Genomic DNA, 17,993 nt, shown 5'->3' with positions numbered 1-17,993 from the left:
CAAAGGAAGAATTTCAAAGTATTTATTACCTGAAGTCAATTTGGTATACTAGGGGGTGGAATCACTATTCTAAATGAGAGAAAAATTTATAACTATTCCCTATTCAATTTAGTAATGCATTAAAAAATTTCTTCCCCTGGGGTTATCTTCCTGAGTCATATTTGCCTTATGCTATTATCAAAGTGATTCTGTATCTCTTGGCTAACCATCAAGTGATTGGAGAGGGAGAGACATATTGATTCCAAAAGTGTAACTGCATACCTGGAGAAAATCAACATGAAGTCAAAGGAAGAATTTCAAAGTATTTATTACCTGAAGTCAATTTGGTATACTAGGGGGTGGAATCACTATTCTAAATGAGAGAAAAATTTATAACTATTCCCTATTCAATTTAGTAATGCATTAAAAAATTTCTTCCCCTGGGGTTATCTTCCTGAGTCATATTTGCCTTATGCTATTATCAAAGTGATTCTGTATCTCTTGGCTAACCATCAAGTGATTGGAGAGGGAGAGACATATTGATTCCAAAAGTGTAACTGCATACCTGGAGAAAATCAACATGAAGTGCAATGTTGGGGTACAGACGGCCATCATGAGTGACCACCTGCTGCAGACCATTGGGTGGAAGTTTCCCAATGGAGCTGTTCAGAGATGGCAAGTCCTGATCCCTGACAAATACAGAGGATTCATTTGAGCAGAACAAGAGGAAATAGAGTGATTTCTCATAGCCTGCAACTCAGATATCCTTTTCAAATGATCCACTCCTTAAGAATATTATGTTTATAATATATATTTTGTCACTTCCCTATTGTTTTGTTTTATTTCTATACCCAGGACTCTTTTTGGTTAAATTGACAACTGCCAGCCTAAAGAGAAGTCAAACTTAGGAATTACGCATTGAAAAGAGGCTTGAGATAAGATAGCAAGGGGATTCCGTATTTGAAATATTTTCTATTGATCTCCTCTTGTGTACTGTAAGTGATGTATAATTTGGAGTTACGAGAAATTTGGTCCTTTTCAGTGTGAATGTCTTTCCCACTCAGAGAGTCTGTGCTTCTGTCACATACAGGTATAATCAACCCTCCTTACACTAAGTACTCCCAGAGACCCCACGTATGATGTTGACCTTTCCAAACTGTGCTCAGTATGATGCCTCCAGTAGTCAAAATAATCACTGTTTGTGCCTCCCACCACTCACAGCCTGCTCTTCCTCTCCTTTACTCTCTTAGGACCATCTCCTACATCCTAGGAAGGTGTAAAAGAGAAAGATCCCCCTGGGAGTAGGTGAAAGACAAGGATTTCTCCATTCAAGAACTCTATTTCCCTTCACATTCCACTAAAGAAAGCCATTAGCTATACCAGTACTTTTTAAAAGTGTACTTTCACCTGGAGAGATTACATCTAGAGGTTATTCACACTTGAATTCCAATTACTCTACTTAAATAGACGTTTTCCCACTAACAGGTAGTTTAACTTATTGACTAATTCCCTAACCTATCTATCAACTAACATACCAATTTCTTTCTTTTTTTTTTTTTTAAGATTTTATTTATTTATTTGACAGAGAGAGATCACAAGCAGGCAGAGAGAGGCAGGCAGAGAGAGAGGGAAGCAGGCTCCTTGCAGAGCAGAGAGCCCGATGCGGGGCTCGATCCCAGGATCCCGAGATCATGACCTGAGCAGAAGGCAGAGGCCTTAACCCACTGAGCCATCCAGGCACCCCAACATACCAATTTCTTACAATAACTTCTGACTTCCTAGTTTCTTTTAAGTGACACCCATTGTTGCTTTCTAAAAAGATTTTATATTATTCTATCTTATTTTATTTTTTAAAGATTATTTATTTATTTGAAAGAAAGAGAGAGAGAGAGAGATCACAAGTAGGCAGAGAGGCAGGCAGAGAGAGAGAGAGGGAAGAAGGCTCCCTGCTGAGCAGAGAGCCTGATGTGGGGCTCAATCCCAGGACCCTGAGATCATGACCTGAGCCGAAGGCAGAGGCTTTAACCCACTGAGCCACCCAGGTGCCCCATTCTATTTTATTTTAGAGAGAGAATGCAAGTATGGTAAGGCGCAGAGGGAGAGGGAGAGAGAATCTCAAGTAGACATCACACTGAGTGCAGAGCCTGATGCAGGGCTCAATTATATGACCCTGAGATCATGACCTGAGCCAAAACTAGAGTCAGATGCTTAACCAACAGAGCCATTCAGACACCCCGAAGTGACACACGTGGTTAAGTATCTACTATGTTAGGCCCTGAAATGAATACCAGAGACAGAGATCTCCTGACCTTAAAGCATCTATATTCCAATCAGGAAAGAGTTTGATAAACAGATGATTCCACATACCCAGTATTTAATACCATATAGTATTTATGAGGTGCTCAGGGAGCCCAGTGGGGTGAGCAGTTTTTAGATAACACAGTCCTTCATTGCTGGGGAAGTCGGGATGAAGGGGTAAGCTTCTGATCACATATCGAAGGGTGAGGGGGGCTTTTCCAAGCAAAACCAGACGGGCGAGGGTGGTCTCAGGCAGATGGAAGGGGGTAGCTGGAGCAGCTCATGCGGGCTGCTCTGGAGATTGAGGAGGATGAGTCTGCAGAGGTGAACTGGGTTCAAGTGATTGAGGGAGTGAGACCTTCTTAATAAATTGGGGGAAACTAGCTGAAAAAATCCACCCAGTTCGTCTACTTCTGTAGTTTTAAAGCTTTGTCTTGGATGTAAAACCCTCTTTGCACACATAGTGTTTTTTTGTAGTCTCATATGAAAATAAGTAAAAGCAGTGGCTCTGTTTGAGGAGGGGGTGGGAGGCCTGAGGCTGGTCCACTCAGGATCCCCCTCATCCCATATTTTCCCGAAGCTCTGACCTTCCTCCGTGGACTCACAGGGCTGCACTGAGCATGTGCGGGGATGGGGGGAGATGGGTGTCAACTGCTTATTGGGGTTGTTCTCTTGATGGTTGATGTGCCCAAGCCCCAGACCTGAAGCTGTCCTTTTGAATAATGACAGAGATTAATGGATAGAATCAAAGCCTACTGATATGCAGTCCTAGGACTTTCCAACTCCATTCAAAACACTTATAAGGTTCCATCTCTATGCATCCATGTTAGCTTTCCGACATTTAGAGGTGGGGAGGAAGAACACAGTTCCTTTGTTGTGGGTCTTATGGTGTAGTGGAGAAGACAGACAAGAAAACCAACAATCATAATAAAATAACAGAGGAGATATTCAGTGCAGGGGTTGGGGGAAAATGCAGGCGTTGCTTTAAAGAGCTGCAAAGTTGAGTTCTGAAGTAATGTCTTGGGACAGCCAGAAGGACTTTCCCTTGGGAAAGAGGGTATCAAGAGATGAGAGAAGGGGTGGAGAGGGGTCTCCAAGAAGACAATTTGCCAACACTGCATCTTTATTTAGACGTCTGGGATCCGTAATATTGGTAGTGTTGCTCAGAGGGTCAGTTGGGCTGTCTTGGGTGACTGGCCATAGATCACAGATAGCAGGCCCGAGCAGTTACTTTGAACACACTATCTATCAGTGTTCTCAGTCATGAAGTCAGTTACTTCTGAATACCAGTTAGCTGCCATCTCCCAGACACAGGATGGAATCAGCCGTTGGACTGAACCAGTGCACCCCACCAATTAGGCCCAAACATGTCTTTAAGAAAGTCCTCACCAAACAGCATTTAACATGATGGTTGTTACTCATTTCTTTCTCATTTTGTTAGTTTTCTTAAAACATCTTTGTTCTGTTTATAAATTCACAGCAGGGCTAAGACACATTTTCTATACTGCTGTGGTTGGTAGCACTGCTTAAATGTGGATTGGGAGTGGGCTGTAAGGAGAAATCACAGGACCTCAGAGAGAAATAGAGTGTGAATTCTCTTGGAAACATTTGTTTTGTTTGTGACACTGAATTCCAGATGGTGAGCAGTGAAGTATCCCCCGTCACTGCTGTTCCCCTTGAGAAGCAGGTTGCTGGGTTCTCAGAAACCTCTATTCAGCCCCCTGGCATGTGGGAGCTTGCCATCTTGCACCCGGTTCCTCTTCCCAACACTCTTGATTAGCGGAGAAAATTGTCTATTTCTTTCCCCAGGAGGAATCCATCAGGCTCTCTCTCCCTCTCCCTTCTCTGCTTCTGTCTCATCTACCTTACTAACCTTGCTCACTCTGTCACCGTCAGTGAAGCCCAGGCAATTTTAACAAATGTGTCTGGAAAAAAAGCAGTTTGTCTGGCAACGCCTCTTTCTTTGCGTCTAAGAAGACACTTGTAATTTTTCTGTCAAAGCAGGCCCTAGGTGGACAGTAAGAGCCTGTATTTAGGGGAAGGGCAGCATCAACAATCATGGTGTGTGTGTGACACTGTTCTTTACAGAACCTGACAGGGCTTCAATTAAGTTGGGTAGGGAACAGAGGGTTTGCAAGGTCCCCACACCAGAGCACTGATGTATCAACACATACATGGGAAGGAAGGAAGCTGTTCTCATAGTCAGAGAAGTGACCCCTGAGGCAGGTCAAGGAAGTTTAGTAATTTACTGATTAAATGTGACCAGACTATCTGTTGACTTTCTTCTCTAGATCTCCTTCCGTGAAAATATTTTAGAGCTCGTTGGAGGTACAATTTCTACAGCATGATGAATTAGAATATTGTATCATTTGGTCATGCTATCTTTAATATCATTAGTGTATGCTAGTTTATTTTATAGCTTTATCAAATGATGATGAAAATAATGCTCACGCAGTTGCTTTCAACTAAATGACCCACAGGGTTAGCTGTTCCTGGAACCCATTTGACCTGGATTAGTCCCTCTTCATTGCTGTGGCGGCAGGTGGGCTGGGGTTGCCCTTTTCTCTGCTCCTAACATTTTTATGTAGGTGACCTTAGGTCAATGTCAAAGGCAGTCTTGGAGGGAAAAAGATGTTACAAAAGAGAAAAGCAACTTTTTTTTTTTTTTTGCATCTACCTGTGCTAGGCCCATTGTACATGGTTTCTCATCTCATGCTCTGGTCAGCTGTTCGCAAATGCTGAGGCCACCATCAGCAGCCCGTCTCTGCTTTAGGAGAAGCAGTGAGTGTCATGGGAACTGCCCAGTGTCTGGAGAGAGGTCTGGAGAGTGCTTGTGACAACTCAACGAGATACTGCATGCAGATCCCTTTGCCCGGTGTTTGGCACAGAGCAAGTGTTTACTAAATGACAACTATAATTAGTACTAACTGTGGCCTTGAGTAAGGCATCCAATTCACTAAGTGTTACTTTCCCCATCTGGAAAGCGGCCATGGTGATCCCTGCTAGGGCTTTGCTACAGTCTGTAAAGGAACACATGCTCTGCTCTGTCATGCACTGGGCGCTCCTCCAGTGGGAGCCATGGCGATCTTTACAGAGGAGGAAAGGGAATTGCACAGACTTTCTTAGCAGTAGCCTCCTGCCTGTTCAGGCAGGACCCTCTGCCTTGTGGGTGGGATCAAAGGGGTTGAAGCAAGAATTGTTGGCAGACGATTCTAGAGGCTCAGCCTTGGCAGGGATATCAGAAATCATCTGAAGTCTAGACCAAGCCCTCTGTGTGCCCAATTCACTTCTAAATCAGAACCGGGGAAAGTTCCTTCTTAGGTTCTAAATATTTAATCTGGAAGCATGTGTTCTCTTCTCCAGGTCCAGTTAGAGACTGTGAGGGTGGAGAGAAATTTCCCATTGGCTTGCTCAGCCTTTCTGCAGGAGGCCTGCAGCCCCTTGTTCGAGGATTCTGACAACTGGGCTAGAAAGGCTTTGTGCAGAGAGGACAGAACAGGACTAAAGTGCCAGCTGGCAATTCTCAAGCACCCAGATATTTTTCAGCTCACCACACTCCAGGAGAAGGCAGTACCCCCATTTCTGAAGCTGATGAAAAGGGTGTCAGCAAGGACAGACGTAAGAATTTTCTGTGAAGGGATGAAGCCATCCCTTCCTGCCCTGAGGATTTTGTGGTTGGGGTTAAAGCTGAGTGCCAAGACAGCATGCCCCAGCCCTCGTGTGACTCCTCAGCCCATCTGACGAGCAGGGGTTCTGGGTTCCCCTGGGATGGGCTGCCTTCCCAGCAGATGCCCAGGAGTGTGAGACACAGCAGATCTCTCATGGGCCTGGATATATTCTCTGTGGAGGACATTCCTAGAGACATGAGCCACTCCCCATAAAAGAGGGGTGCGATCTCAGCTTCTTCCCATACAGGGCTAATATGCAGGGAGGGCAATGTGAAGATGGGCACTGGTGTTCAGAGTGGACGCTGGGCATGTGCAAATCTCCTGAGCCGCCGCGCACTGAGTCGGCTCCATACCAGGCCCCCCTAGGGCGAGGGCCGATGCTTGGTGTCACTCCTCTTTTATCTCATGGTGGTCATGCCTCACTCATTTCGAGCACCTTTTTCAGTGCACAGAGTTGAGGCTGCTTAAATATCTCTTCTTCAGAAGGTGTACTTTGTCAAGGGGGCCTGTTTAACTTCCTTACAGCCCTTAACCACAATTTGTAGTTATACGTATTCATTTACTTGTTTTCTGAGGCATAGCCTCCTTGCATGTTTTGAAGCACAATCGTCTTGAAGGGGGCTATCCTGGTAGAGATGAGAATTCCTCTTGGGAAAATACCTTCAGATCCAAAAGAATGCTCTTTGTACAAAGTTCATCTGGCGAAAGTGTGGATAGGAGGCAGGCCTGCTGGGTCTTTTGCTAGGGATGTACCGAGGGGCGTCAGAATCTGAAACATGGATGCTCATTTGCATTAAGAACAAATGGAGCCTTGTTAGGTTGGAGAGCTGGCAAATAGTGTGGGAGTGGTGATAAGAACATGAGCAAAAGGTACTGAGCATTTGTCACGCACACTGGCTATCCTAAGCACATTACATATGCACTCTTCACGAGATGCTTATGATGCAAAGCTGTTATTATTTCCAGGTACAGATGACAAATCCAAGATCTAGACAGGCTATTGGGACTTCCCGATCTTTCCCACCTGACAGCACACACCCAGAGAATGGTCACATTTGGATGGCTCTGATGAATAGGTCAGTATGCACAGGGATGAGGCCAATCACGGGCAGCGGTGATAGCCTGGGGCCTCTGCCACCTTCCAGCTGTGCCGAGGGCTGAGTGAGGGATCAGTACCGCGGCACAGCTGTAACTTTTGGCAAACCGGGAGGGTCTAGGTTAAGTACATTTCCCAAGTCACACAAGTCGTAAATGGCAGAGCAAGGCTTGAAGTGAGCTAGATCCATTCTGGGGGCTGACCCCAACCGGCACCTTGGTGCTACCTGGGATTGGAAAGTGCGCGCGCATGCGTGCGTGTGTATGTGTGTTTGTTGAGACATTGGATGTTTCTATACAAATCTTTCCCCTCCCTGGTTTCTTTTTTTTACCCTCCTACAGGCAATCGAATCTGAACTGTTCATTTTGTAGAGAAGGAAAGTGAATTCAAGAGGTGAGGGACTTGCCTAAATGTCCTGAGCTGCCAAAGAACAGAGCTGGAATGAGGGCTCGGGTGTCCTGACTTCTGTCCCAGCCCCTGTAGTCCCCATTAGTGCTCAAGATGATTTCACGTGTGCCTGTATGGTTTCTTCGCACGGATGTCGCAGAGTTCTTTCCTGTGTTCTGCAGCACATCCGCCCTGATGCTGAGCCCTAAGCAGGTGGCCGGTCTCTCCCACAACACACTAGCTGTTCTTGACACGCACTGTCCACTCTCCCAGGTGCCGCAGAAGATGTGAAAGGAGCCCAGGTTCTCCTTGGTTTGCTGGAGGAAGCTCATTTCAGAATCATCAATTTAAGAGACTTGTAAAGTTTTATTAAAATGAGCTCACCTTCTCTGAACTGGTAATTGACATCCTTCCCACAGGGCTGTCAATCCAGCTCTGTGTAGAAGGCTTACATGAACTTAACAACACCCTTCTCACTGCTGACAGGTGGCAGGAAAACACTGAGCTTAGAATGCACTTTCATGACCTTGGTTATAGAAGTTATGATCTAGAAAACCGCTCAACTCATCAATAGAATAAGGTGGGCTACAAGATCTTTTGAAACCCCAGTAAGAGGGAAGGGTTTCTTGATACACCTGATTCCCTTTGGTGAGCTCTTAAATTTGGGGCACAGGTCTGCATGAGGCAGCTTGGGGGTAACAGCCTCTGGAGCCAGGCAGAATCAAAGTTAGATTCAACCTTGGTCACTGACTACCTTAAGGACCTGGGTAAGTCACCTTACCTCTCTAACCCTCAGTTTTGTCATCTGCAAAATAAATATACAATGTCAGTTTTTGGGATTTGCTGTGAGGATTACGCCGCTGTGTGTAGCTAGTGCCAGACATATCAGAAGTCCCCAGGGGTTTAGCTGTTATGATTAATAAAATGTGGACACTAATAGTCACCCAGTAGGGAGACTGAAAGCATTAAGTGCACGGTGCCTGGAGCACAGTATTGGATTAATAATAAAAAAACAATAACAATAATAATGACTTACATTTACCAAGTGCTTATTAAATTATATCTTAGAGACTTTATAAACGTTGAGGGTAGTTGCTATCATTATCAATATTACGACATAGAGCTATGAGTTTGGACAGTATTTTGGAGAGCTATTTTTCTAGAGGCTTGAACACTGGCACGCATCTGTTTGTCTTTGCATTTCCTCTCTACCCTTTCAGTGTTCCTGCCTCTCCCACAGCCAGTGTGGTTAAGAGCAGTGCTCAGATATGTTTGGGTGAACAACGAGATGCAAGCTTGTGGAATGAATGCGTGATCCTTGATCCCTGAGAATGACTAGCCATGCAAAAGGGCCTGTGTTCATCTCTCTAGTTTGGCTTCAATTTGAGGAGGGGAGAATGGTCTGTTCTGCAAAAAACAAAACAAGGGAACTTAGCGGATTATCTAAATAGACTTAGAATCTTTAGAAATCTTCTTTGGTCATGAGAATCCAACGTGAGATGAATACTGCAATGGGGAGATTCTTCTTAGGCTTTGTGGACACCCAGCCAGGGAGGGAGCTGGGGAGCTCTGCCTGTGGGAAAGGCATCTGCTTGACGGAGCACTGCTCCCCTCACCACCTCCCCAGGGATTCGGTTCCCATGGTCTCACCTGATGATGGATTAGAAGATGCCAAATAGCAAATGAAGAAGGCAGGAAGCACAGATTAGAAATTCCAGTGCCAAACCATAAACTAAGAATGCCAAAAAAATGCTACTCAGCCTGATGGCCTGAATTGCCTTTTAGATGCTTGGGTTCAAGGATCCCAGAGGCAGCCTGCTGAAACAGAAGAGCATGAGCTTTGGAATCCTGCATTCTGAGGTGAGAGTTCTGGCCCTGCCACTATCAGCCTGCCCCTCAGGAAGTTACTTTAACCGCTGTCTGCCTCCTCAGTTGAGGAAAGAAATAAAATCACTCTTCCCTCCACCGTGTTGGTGAGGATGGGAAGGAGCTGTTATGTGGGAGCTCCCCTGTGGTGTTCTGGACACGTAGATTTGTTTATTGTGGCGTTCTGTGGTGTCCCCTTTCCTAGGGTTTTCTGCTTCTACTTTCACTTTCTGTCACCAGAGCTGTGTTGTAAGTCTGTTATTCTTTTTTTTTTTTTTTTAAAGATTTTATTTATTTATTTGACAGAGAGATCACAAGCAGGCAGAGAGGCAGGCAGAGAGAGAGGAGGAAGCAGGCTCCCTGAGAGAGCAGAGAGCCCGATGCGGGGCTCGATCCCAGGACTCTGAGATCATGACCTGAGCCGAAGGCAGCAGCTTAACCCACTGAGCCACCCAGGCGCCCCGTAAGTCTGTTATTCTAATGACATTCTTTCAAAAACACTTTCATTGGTTCTGTCTTCTCAGCTAGAGAGAGCATTTATCCCTCTGCCGCATCCTCCCTCGCCCACCCATGCCCACACCCTCTCCATCCTAAGCTTCCTTCCACTCTTGCTCATGATCTCTTGCCTGTTCTGTACAATACGTGCATAACCAGTGTCTCCACCTCTCCTCTCTCCCCACTGTGTTACTACAGCATGGTTCTGGCTGTGTCGCTGAACTTCTCCACTGACAGAATGATCTCTTGGTCTGTCCTGAGGGTCAGGCCTTCCTGCTTGGCCCCCAAGTCCCTCCTCCAAGAACCCACTGTGTTTAATGAATGATCCTGACGGGCCATTTTAGTTAGGGGACAATAGTCTTTGGAGAATGGCAGGGATGAAATTGTAGAGAGATAGAGACAGAGACTCCATGGGAGCAGAGACTCAGAGTTGGCACAACTAGGAAAAGGTAAGCCTTACAACTCCCTATTGAGATATTGAAGGGGACCCTATATTTTCCAATTCTACATTACGGGGCATCAGAGACAATTCTACTTAAATATTTTAGGACAACTTGACTTCAGCAAGCTTGAGGGCTTACGGGTTGGACATCCACTAGATGTGGGAGTGACAGACAGTTTTCCTTTTCTTTTCCATCAGTAGAGCTCCTCTAATACTGGAGTTGACAATATATGCAGGCAGAAGACTACACTTCATACCCTCCCCTGCTGTGGCCAAGTGTTCCAGTTTCAGCCAATGTAAGTTACAGAGAAGGACTTATGAAAAAGTCTCTTAAAAAGGACACAGAAATATGGGAAAAGACCTGCCTCAACCTGTTCTCCTTCCTGTCTTCTGGAACTCAGATACACTGCTTGGAGCTCCAGCAGCCTTCTTGGATCTTGAAGTCACCTTAAGGAGGGAAGCCAAGCATTCTTTATGGTAGAACACAAAGATGGAAGGGTCTCAGTCCCCATGACCGCAGAGCCACAATAGCAGCCTCCTTCCAGATTCTTTCTACGCAGGAAAGAAGTGATATTGTTTCTCATTTTTGCTTTTCTGTTGTGTGTGATTGATCTGACCCTAATCTGCTAATACAGTGGCAGATGAGCAAAGTGATTACTACGTGGGCTCTGGAATCAGGCTGCTTTCACTCCATTCCTTTCTCTGTCACCTCTCAATCAGGTGCCTTAAGCAAGTTACCAAACTTTTTACGAGCTTCCATTTTCTCATGTGTAATGTGAGGACAACGACACCACTTATCACATAGAGTTGATATGAGGATTAAGTAACATAATGTGTTAAACACTTAGAACTCTTGGTACACAGTAAGTGCTCAGTAAATGTTAGTTGCTGCTGCTGTTATTACTATTATTACTACTACAGTTGTCATACTTACCCATCAGATTGGGTGTTCATCTTCATCCATAAGCAATGGGTCCTTTAGAGTAGAAAAAAATTTCTTATTTGCTTTTGGGACTGCCTCAGAACTGGTAGATGGTGGGCACACAATACATTTTTACTGAACCACATCTTCTTATATTTTTGTCAACTATTTCTTATGAGTAATGATGAAACTCACTGGTTTCGTGCATCAGACTGGGGACTGTAAGCACACTGTCACTTCGTCCCTCCTAAAACAATCTGAGATACAGGACTAAAGGGTTATTGTAGGATGTGCATGAGCTTAGGAGTCATTCAGAACTACATTCTATTTAAGGTTCAAATTTGATAATCTTAAAAGAGAACTGGAAATAAACTTCGGAAAAAGAATCAAAGCAGGCAACCTTACTCAACTCGTAGGAGGCTTGTAGGGCTTTGAGTGGCCAGATGTCACCAGCATGGTGGCTTTGTTCTGTGTTTCATCCTGAGTCAAAAGAATTAGAGAACCTCTGGAAGCCATCCCGCTTTCGTCCCTCAGTCTCTCAACATGGTTGTAGGTGGGAACCAGGAAGAAAAACAATTTCCCCTATCTCGTTTATTTAATCTGGTGTATTCAAAGAGTTTTTAAGATTTGGTATGAGCATGGGGTCTGGTTGTGACCTGTTGAATATTAAAGAGTAGATAAGGCCTTATGGACAGAGGGTAAATGTTGCAGCACAAGCTGCTTCCTCTGATAAGCTTCCCTCCACCTGCAATAGGGCTGTGGGCAGTAATGATGTTGATTAGTAGGAGGAGCTTGGGAGGTTCCTGTAATTTTGGCTCTTGTCAAATTATAGAGGAAGTGGCTCTCTGTCTTAGATTTGTTTCATGGTATAAGCTAGTTTGCAGGGCACAGGGGATGATGCCATAGGACCAAGAAAATCTCTTAAGAATCTGCTGGCCAAATAATTTATATTCTAACATATGCTTTCTCTTTTTGTAGGTCATAGCTGAAGTAGGAGTTAAGTTTTGGTGCCAATGACAGAGTAGTTCTTAACTCTGGCTGCACATTGAAATCCTCTGAGGCTCTTAAAAAGAGACCATTCTCCGGGTTTCACCCCAGGGCAACTGGGTTAGAATCTCTGGGGTAGCGCCAGGGCATCAGCATTTTAAAAAGGAAATATACAGGAATTAATAGAAAACTAAAAGTTGAGTCACAAAGTGGGAGAAAATATTTACAAAATCACATATGTAATAAAGGAATTGTATCCAGAATATATAAGGAAATCTTGAAAGTTAATAATAAGACAATGAAGAACCCAGTTAAAGAATGGGCAAAAGATTTGAACACTTCACCAAAGAAGATGGATGGCAAATAAACACATAAAAAGTTGTTCACAATATTAGCAACTAGGGAAATGCAAATGGAAACCACATTGAAATATCATTATACACCTTTTAAAATGGCAAACAAACAAAGCAGCAAGAAAAAGCAACATCTGACAATTCTGAGGGCTAGCAAGGAGCAGAACAACTGGAATTCTCAGGTAGAGCTGGTGGGAATGAAAAATAATACAGTCACTTTGGAAAAGAGTTTAGCAGTTTATTATGAAGTTAAACCTACACTTACCACACAATCTGATAATTCCACTCCTAGGTATTTGCTCAAGAGAACTGACAGCTTGTGTTCACACAAAAACCTGTACATAAATATTTGTAATGGTTTTATTTATAATGATCTCAGACTGGAACCAACTCAATTCAACATTCAACTAGTAAATGGATAAATATACTGTAGTATAGCCATGCAATGGGATCCTACTAAAAAATACAATGAAATGACCCAACGATATATGCAATATGAATGAACATTAGATGCATCATACTAAGTGAAAGAAACCAAACTCAAAAGAGTATATACTGAATGATTCTATGTGTATAACATTCTGGAAAAGGCAAAAGTATAGGGACAGAAAACAGGTTAGTGGTTGTCAGGGGTGGGGGTGGAAGAGAGGAGAATTACAAAGAGTTAACAAGAAGGAATTATTTGGGGATGATGGAACTCTTCTATATCTTGAGTGTGGTGGCAGTTATGTAATTGTGTTGGTCAAGCTCATAAAATTGTATATTTAAAAGGATACATTTTACTGTATGTAATTATATCAATAAAGCTGACTTCTCTCTCCCAAACGATTCTTTAGAAAAAAAAAATTCCCCAAGTGATTTAAATTCATAGCCAACTTCAAAAGATGTTGTTGGTATAACAAATTTGAATCTAGGTTCTGGTATTTAAATTTCAGTTTTCTTATAGGTGAAACTGAAGATAATAAAACCCACCTTGAAGAGATATTATGAATTTTTTTAATTTTAAAGATTTATTTATTTTAGAGAGAGAGAGAGAGAGGACCTGTGGGAGGGGCAGAGGAAGAGGGAGAAAGACTCAAGCAGACTCCTTACTGAGTGTGAAGACCAATGTGATGCAGGGCTTGATCCCATGAACCTGAGATCATGACCTGAGCCAAAATCAAGAGTTTGATGCTCAACCCACCACCCAGGTGTGGTGCAGAGATGTTATGAGTATTAAATGTGATAATGTACGACAAGCTCCGAATACAGGATTTGGCACACAATAATAACAACTGCTTATGTAGCACTATGTGCCAGGAATTGCCACAGCACTCCCAGGCATCTCTAATCTTTACAGCAACTCTGTGAAGGAGATATCATTATGACCATTTTCAAGGTGGAGAAACTGAGGCTTAGAGAAATTATGGAACTTGCTCAAGGTCTCACAGCCAGCCAGTGGCCCAGCCCATTTCCAAGTCTAATCTTTTTTTTTTTTAAGATTTTATTTATTTATTTGACAGACAGAGATCACAAGTAGGCAGAGAGGCAGGCAGAGAGAGGAGGAAGCAGGCTCCCCACTGAGCAGAGAGCCCGATGCGGGGCTCGATCCCAGGACACTGAGATCATAACCTGAGTGGAAGACAGAGGCTCTAACCCACTGAGCCACCCAGGCGGCCCCCAAGTCTAATCTTAACTTTGCTGATTACTATACCACTTCTGAAATCTCAATTTCAACATCCTGCTTTTTGGCTTCATGTCTACTGTTCTAGTGCACTTTCTCAGTATTTTCAATGGTGTCCTCATGGTTGGGCCAGGTTTTGGTAAGGCCAGAAGGAGAAAGGAGCATGTATTTAAAAGTCTGAAGGTAGAGGGGAGTTTGAATATTGTGATATGGAGAAGTGGTGGGAAGTTTGGTCAGGGGAGATGAAATATAGCGATGATGATACAGGAGTGGAAAGAAGATAGCAGAGGGGGACTTCCCTCAGTTTAGTGACAAAGGATTACAGAACGAGAGGCCTGGTTGGAGGCGTGTGTTGTAAATATGCACAAATTTGTCACAAATTATTTTGGCCCGGGTTCTGCCTGGGAGCTATCGGAGAATACTGGCTGGCCTCCGTTAGTGTAGAGAAACGTATGGATACAGCCACATGTTGAAGGGGGGGGGGGTTCTTGATTTGGAAAGAGGTAGGGTTTTGTTTTGGTGTCTGGTGTGGTGGTGAAGTCACCAGTTACTGGGCAGTTCCAAGACCTTCAGTAGAGCTGGGCCAGTTTTGCTGACAAATTCTTAACAATGGATTCTCTGAAACCAGGCAACACACCAGACTCTGTTGGGAGCACTTGCCAATTTTTATGGTGTAAATATTCCTACTATAGCCAATTTCAAGGTAACAATGGAAAATTGGGAAGCGGTGTGCACAGTTACGGCTCTTGGCAGCTGGCACAAGCTGGTCCCAGCACAGCACTGGCTGGGTCAGTCTTTGGTCCTCCATATGAGCAGCAGAAAAGTCTGAGCTATGTAGTGCCACAAGCATCTTGGCAGGGGTCAGCCTTCCAGAATGCAACTGAGCCTTGTTCTTGTTTCTAAATATAATGTAACACTGCAAAGGATAAAATGTGGGTGACTTATTTGTAGGACTCATTGTGGTATGGGAGATAGGGTCATAACAGAATGGAACGAGAGGAGAGTGGGCAATCTGCATTAACTGGGCAGGACTCAGCCATCTGGCCTATGCCTTCAGTGGAACCCCTGGTAATATGTCTGTTTTTTGTCCTACTATCGTTAATTTGTTCTATATGCTAATACTTCTAGATCTATAAATTTATAGTAAGTAAGAATCTGGCACTTTCCTCCAAATAGTTTTTTTGCCAATAAGCTTGAAAATGATTGCCATTGGGTTAATAGCATTTTGAAGTATCCACAGAATTCATCCAATTGAATAATTTATTTTCATCTATAGGAAAACATAGTTTCTGAAGGAACCTCAATTATTAGGCTATTCATGCATCTTAGAGATGACTTCAGGAAAAGGGATACTTGTACAACCAATAGGGAAGTAAGCCTTGACAAAAGATAAATAAAATCAGTTTAGAATTACTTCCCTCATTAAGTTAAAATGATATAAACTTTCTGGTTGTGTGTTCCTGGGCTATGCATCCCCTGTGGATGAAGGCTAGTCTAGACAGACAATATTCATGTAGAACTTTCCTTGTGATGGTGTGCTTTTGTACATAGGAATCCTGATATATTAAGAATTCTTGCTTTTGAGGCACTGGATGAGGCCATGATGTTCCCTGCCAGGACAGGAGCTGACCTACGCGATCTGCCACCAAAACCCCAGTGAAATGCTTGTGCATTTACAACTCTCAAGAAGCAGGATGTGTTCTTTGTCCTTCTTTTTCAAGTTATTATCTATTGACCTATTCCTGGGAAGATACTGTGGATCACAGATCAAGAGAAAAGGAGGGAAGAGGAAAAGGAAAATAGTGGAGCCTTTTCACAAATTATCCATATATAAGTCCTGGTGCCTTATGTAAAAAATGAGTTTTATGATTCTTTCCCAAGGAGAGAGGCGGCTATGGCTGAACTACCCCTGTAGAAAACAATCTGTTGAAGTGCTTGTGGCAGATGGTGCTTTGTGATTCTCACGATGGCTTTATATTTCCTAGCTTGGTTTCCTCCTGCTTGGGGGTCACAATGCCAGTTTTTGGCTCATCAAATCCCAATCATATCAGATTTAGTGACTTGTCATTTTGCTACTCTGCCTAGCCTTTATGTATTACTTATAATCCAGCTATATCCACCTTCCCACAAAGGGATTGACCTATCTTCCATCGAAAGAGAGAGTTATGATAAAAACGGAGACATTAAGACATGACAGGGAATGAGAAGTTAGGAGGTGGTCAGACACCAGAATAATTATCTGTAACAAAAAACCGAAGAAAAAAGAAGCTGCTACATTTGAGTCTTGAGCTCTCTGGCAGTTAGGGCAAGAAAGGAGCCTGATGACCCCTTTGCTGACACTTCATACTTCTCAGCACTGAATATTCTAGAGGAGTGGGATGAGAAGTAACAGACTGACCAGTGCACTTTCCACAGGCCTTCCACTGTACTGAGACACTTACCTGATAATATGGATGCAACGGCTGCAATGATGAAGGACACAATGACACCGGGTCCTGCCATTTCCTTAGCCACCAGACCAGATACCACGTACATCCCCGTGCCCACGCAGCTGCCAACGCCAAGTGAGATGAGGTCCATGGTGGTGAGCACCTGAGCTAGCTTGGTGCCATGGGCTGTGGTGGCCCCAGTTCCCTCCAGCATGGACTCCACTGGTTTGGTGCGCAAGATCCTGGAGTGCATGGCATACCAGGCGGCCCCCCACTGCACCCACCGGGGGTCCAGGGAGGCAAGGAAGCCACTCATCCTGTGTGATAGGGTCTTGGTGAAGGCCAACTGATGAAAGAGGTTCTATGGGAGCCTTAGTGGGTGCTTCTGGAACTCATCTAGTGAGTAGGGATCTCCTTTTTAGGAAAGGTCCAGAGGGACCCAAAGCAGCCTTCTCCTGGGCATGAATGTCTGCAGGAAAAACACAAGAAAGAAGAAGATGAGACTAAGCAGGGACAAACGATCACTTGGAGGCACGGTTGGAGGTCGATATACTGAACCGTTTAAATAGGTCTATCTTGTGTACTCACAATGCGGGAGGGTTGTAGTCTCCTGTGTGTTACCTCAGGTCCTAAATAACAATCTGCCATTTGCACTTTGTCCCTGAGTCGTTCTGAAGAAGATGGTCTGAGTCAGGGCTCTGCCACTTACTGCTATGGGACCTTGGGTAAGTCACCCTCCTTCTCTGTGCCTCAGCTTCAACTGTATAATGGGGTTAATAAAACCTACCACCTAGTGTTGATGTAAAGATTAGATTAGTATCTAAAAAGAGCTTAAGACAATGCCTGGCACATGGAAAATGCTCACTTGGCCTGGCTCTGCCAAGACTTACCTTGTTGCTGCTGCTTCTTGGTAGACTCGGTCTGTGATTTTTGGACACATTCTTTGGGGGAAACAACATCCTCATTTTTTAAATACAAAGATGTAAAATTAGATTTATGACTTTTAAGGGGACAGTCCCACCCCATGGTGTTGTTTCAGAACTTTGCTCTCAAATAAAATGAAAAGTGTCTTGAGCCTTTTTTTGCTCTCAAAGATCGAAGAAGAGGACGTGTTCTTGGTATTTGGTGGGTGAGCCCCAGAGACGCTAACCGGGTGGGAAGGTGTCATCCAATTTTCCATGATCTCGCAGACATTCTTGTGGATGAAAATTCTGCTTATGATAATTTGAACCCAAACGCTAATAGTATTATGTATAAACATATGGGGTTTTCAGGGATGGTTTTAATATACATTGACTTTTCCAGGAATCCAACTATAGAGTAAATGGAAGGATGATTGTAAACTCTTTAGTCTGGAATCAAAAAGGAATTCTTCACGGCTTCAGAAACTCAAGGCCCCCTCTCAGCA

The 17,993-nt window shown here is 43.9% G+C and overlaps 1 protein-coding gene across 1 annotated transcript in view; it reads right to left on the bottom strand.

Moving 5' to 3' along the window:
• The window catches only part of LOC111151404 (solute carrier family 7 member 14), a 50,463-nt gene extending 33,562 nt beyond the window's left edge, over positions 1-16,901 (bottom strand). The window contains exon 1 of the mRNA XM_022509405.1: positions 16,598-16,901. Within this exon, the coding sequence (XP_022365113.1) occupies positions 16,598-16,901 (304 nt within the window). The remainder of the gene's footprint in view (positions 1-16,597) is intronic.
• Positions 16,902-17,993: the final 1,092 nt, after the last annotated feature.

The sequence above is a fragment of the Enhydra lutris genome, unplaced genomic scaffold (genome assembly GCF_002288905.1).
Source record: "Enhydra lutris kenyoni isolate GAN:26980312 unplaced genomic scaffold, ASM228890v2 scaffoldscaffold2, whole genome shotgun sequence".
In the NCBI taxonomy this organism is placed as follows: Eukaryota; Metazoa; Chordata; class Mammalia; order Carnivora; family Mustelidae; genus Enhydra; species Enhydra lutris.
Note: the sequence above shows the minus strand (reverse complement) of the source record. Positions and strands in the feature narration are given on the sequence as shown.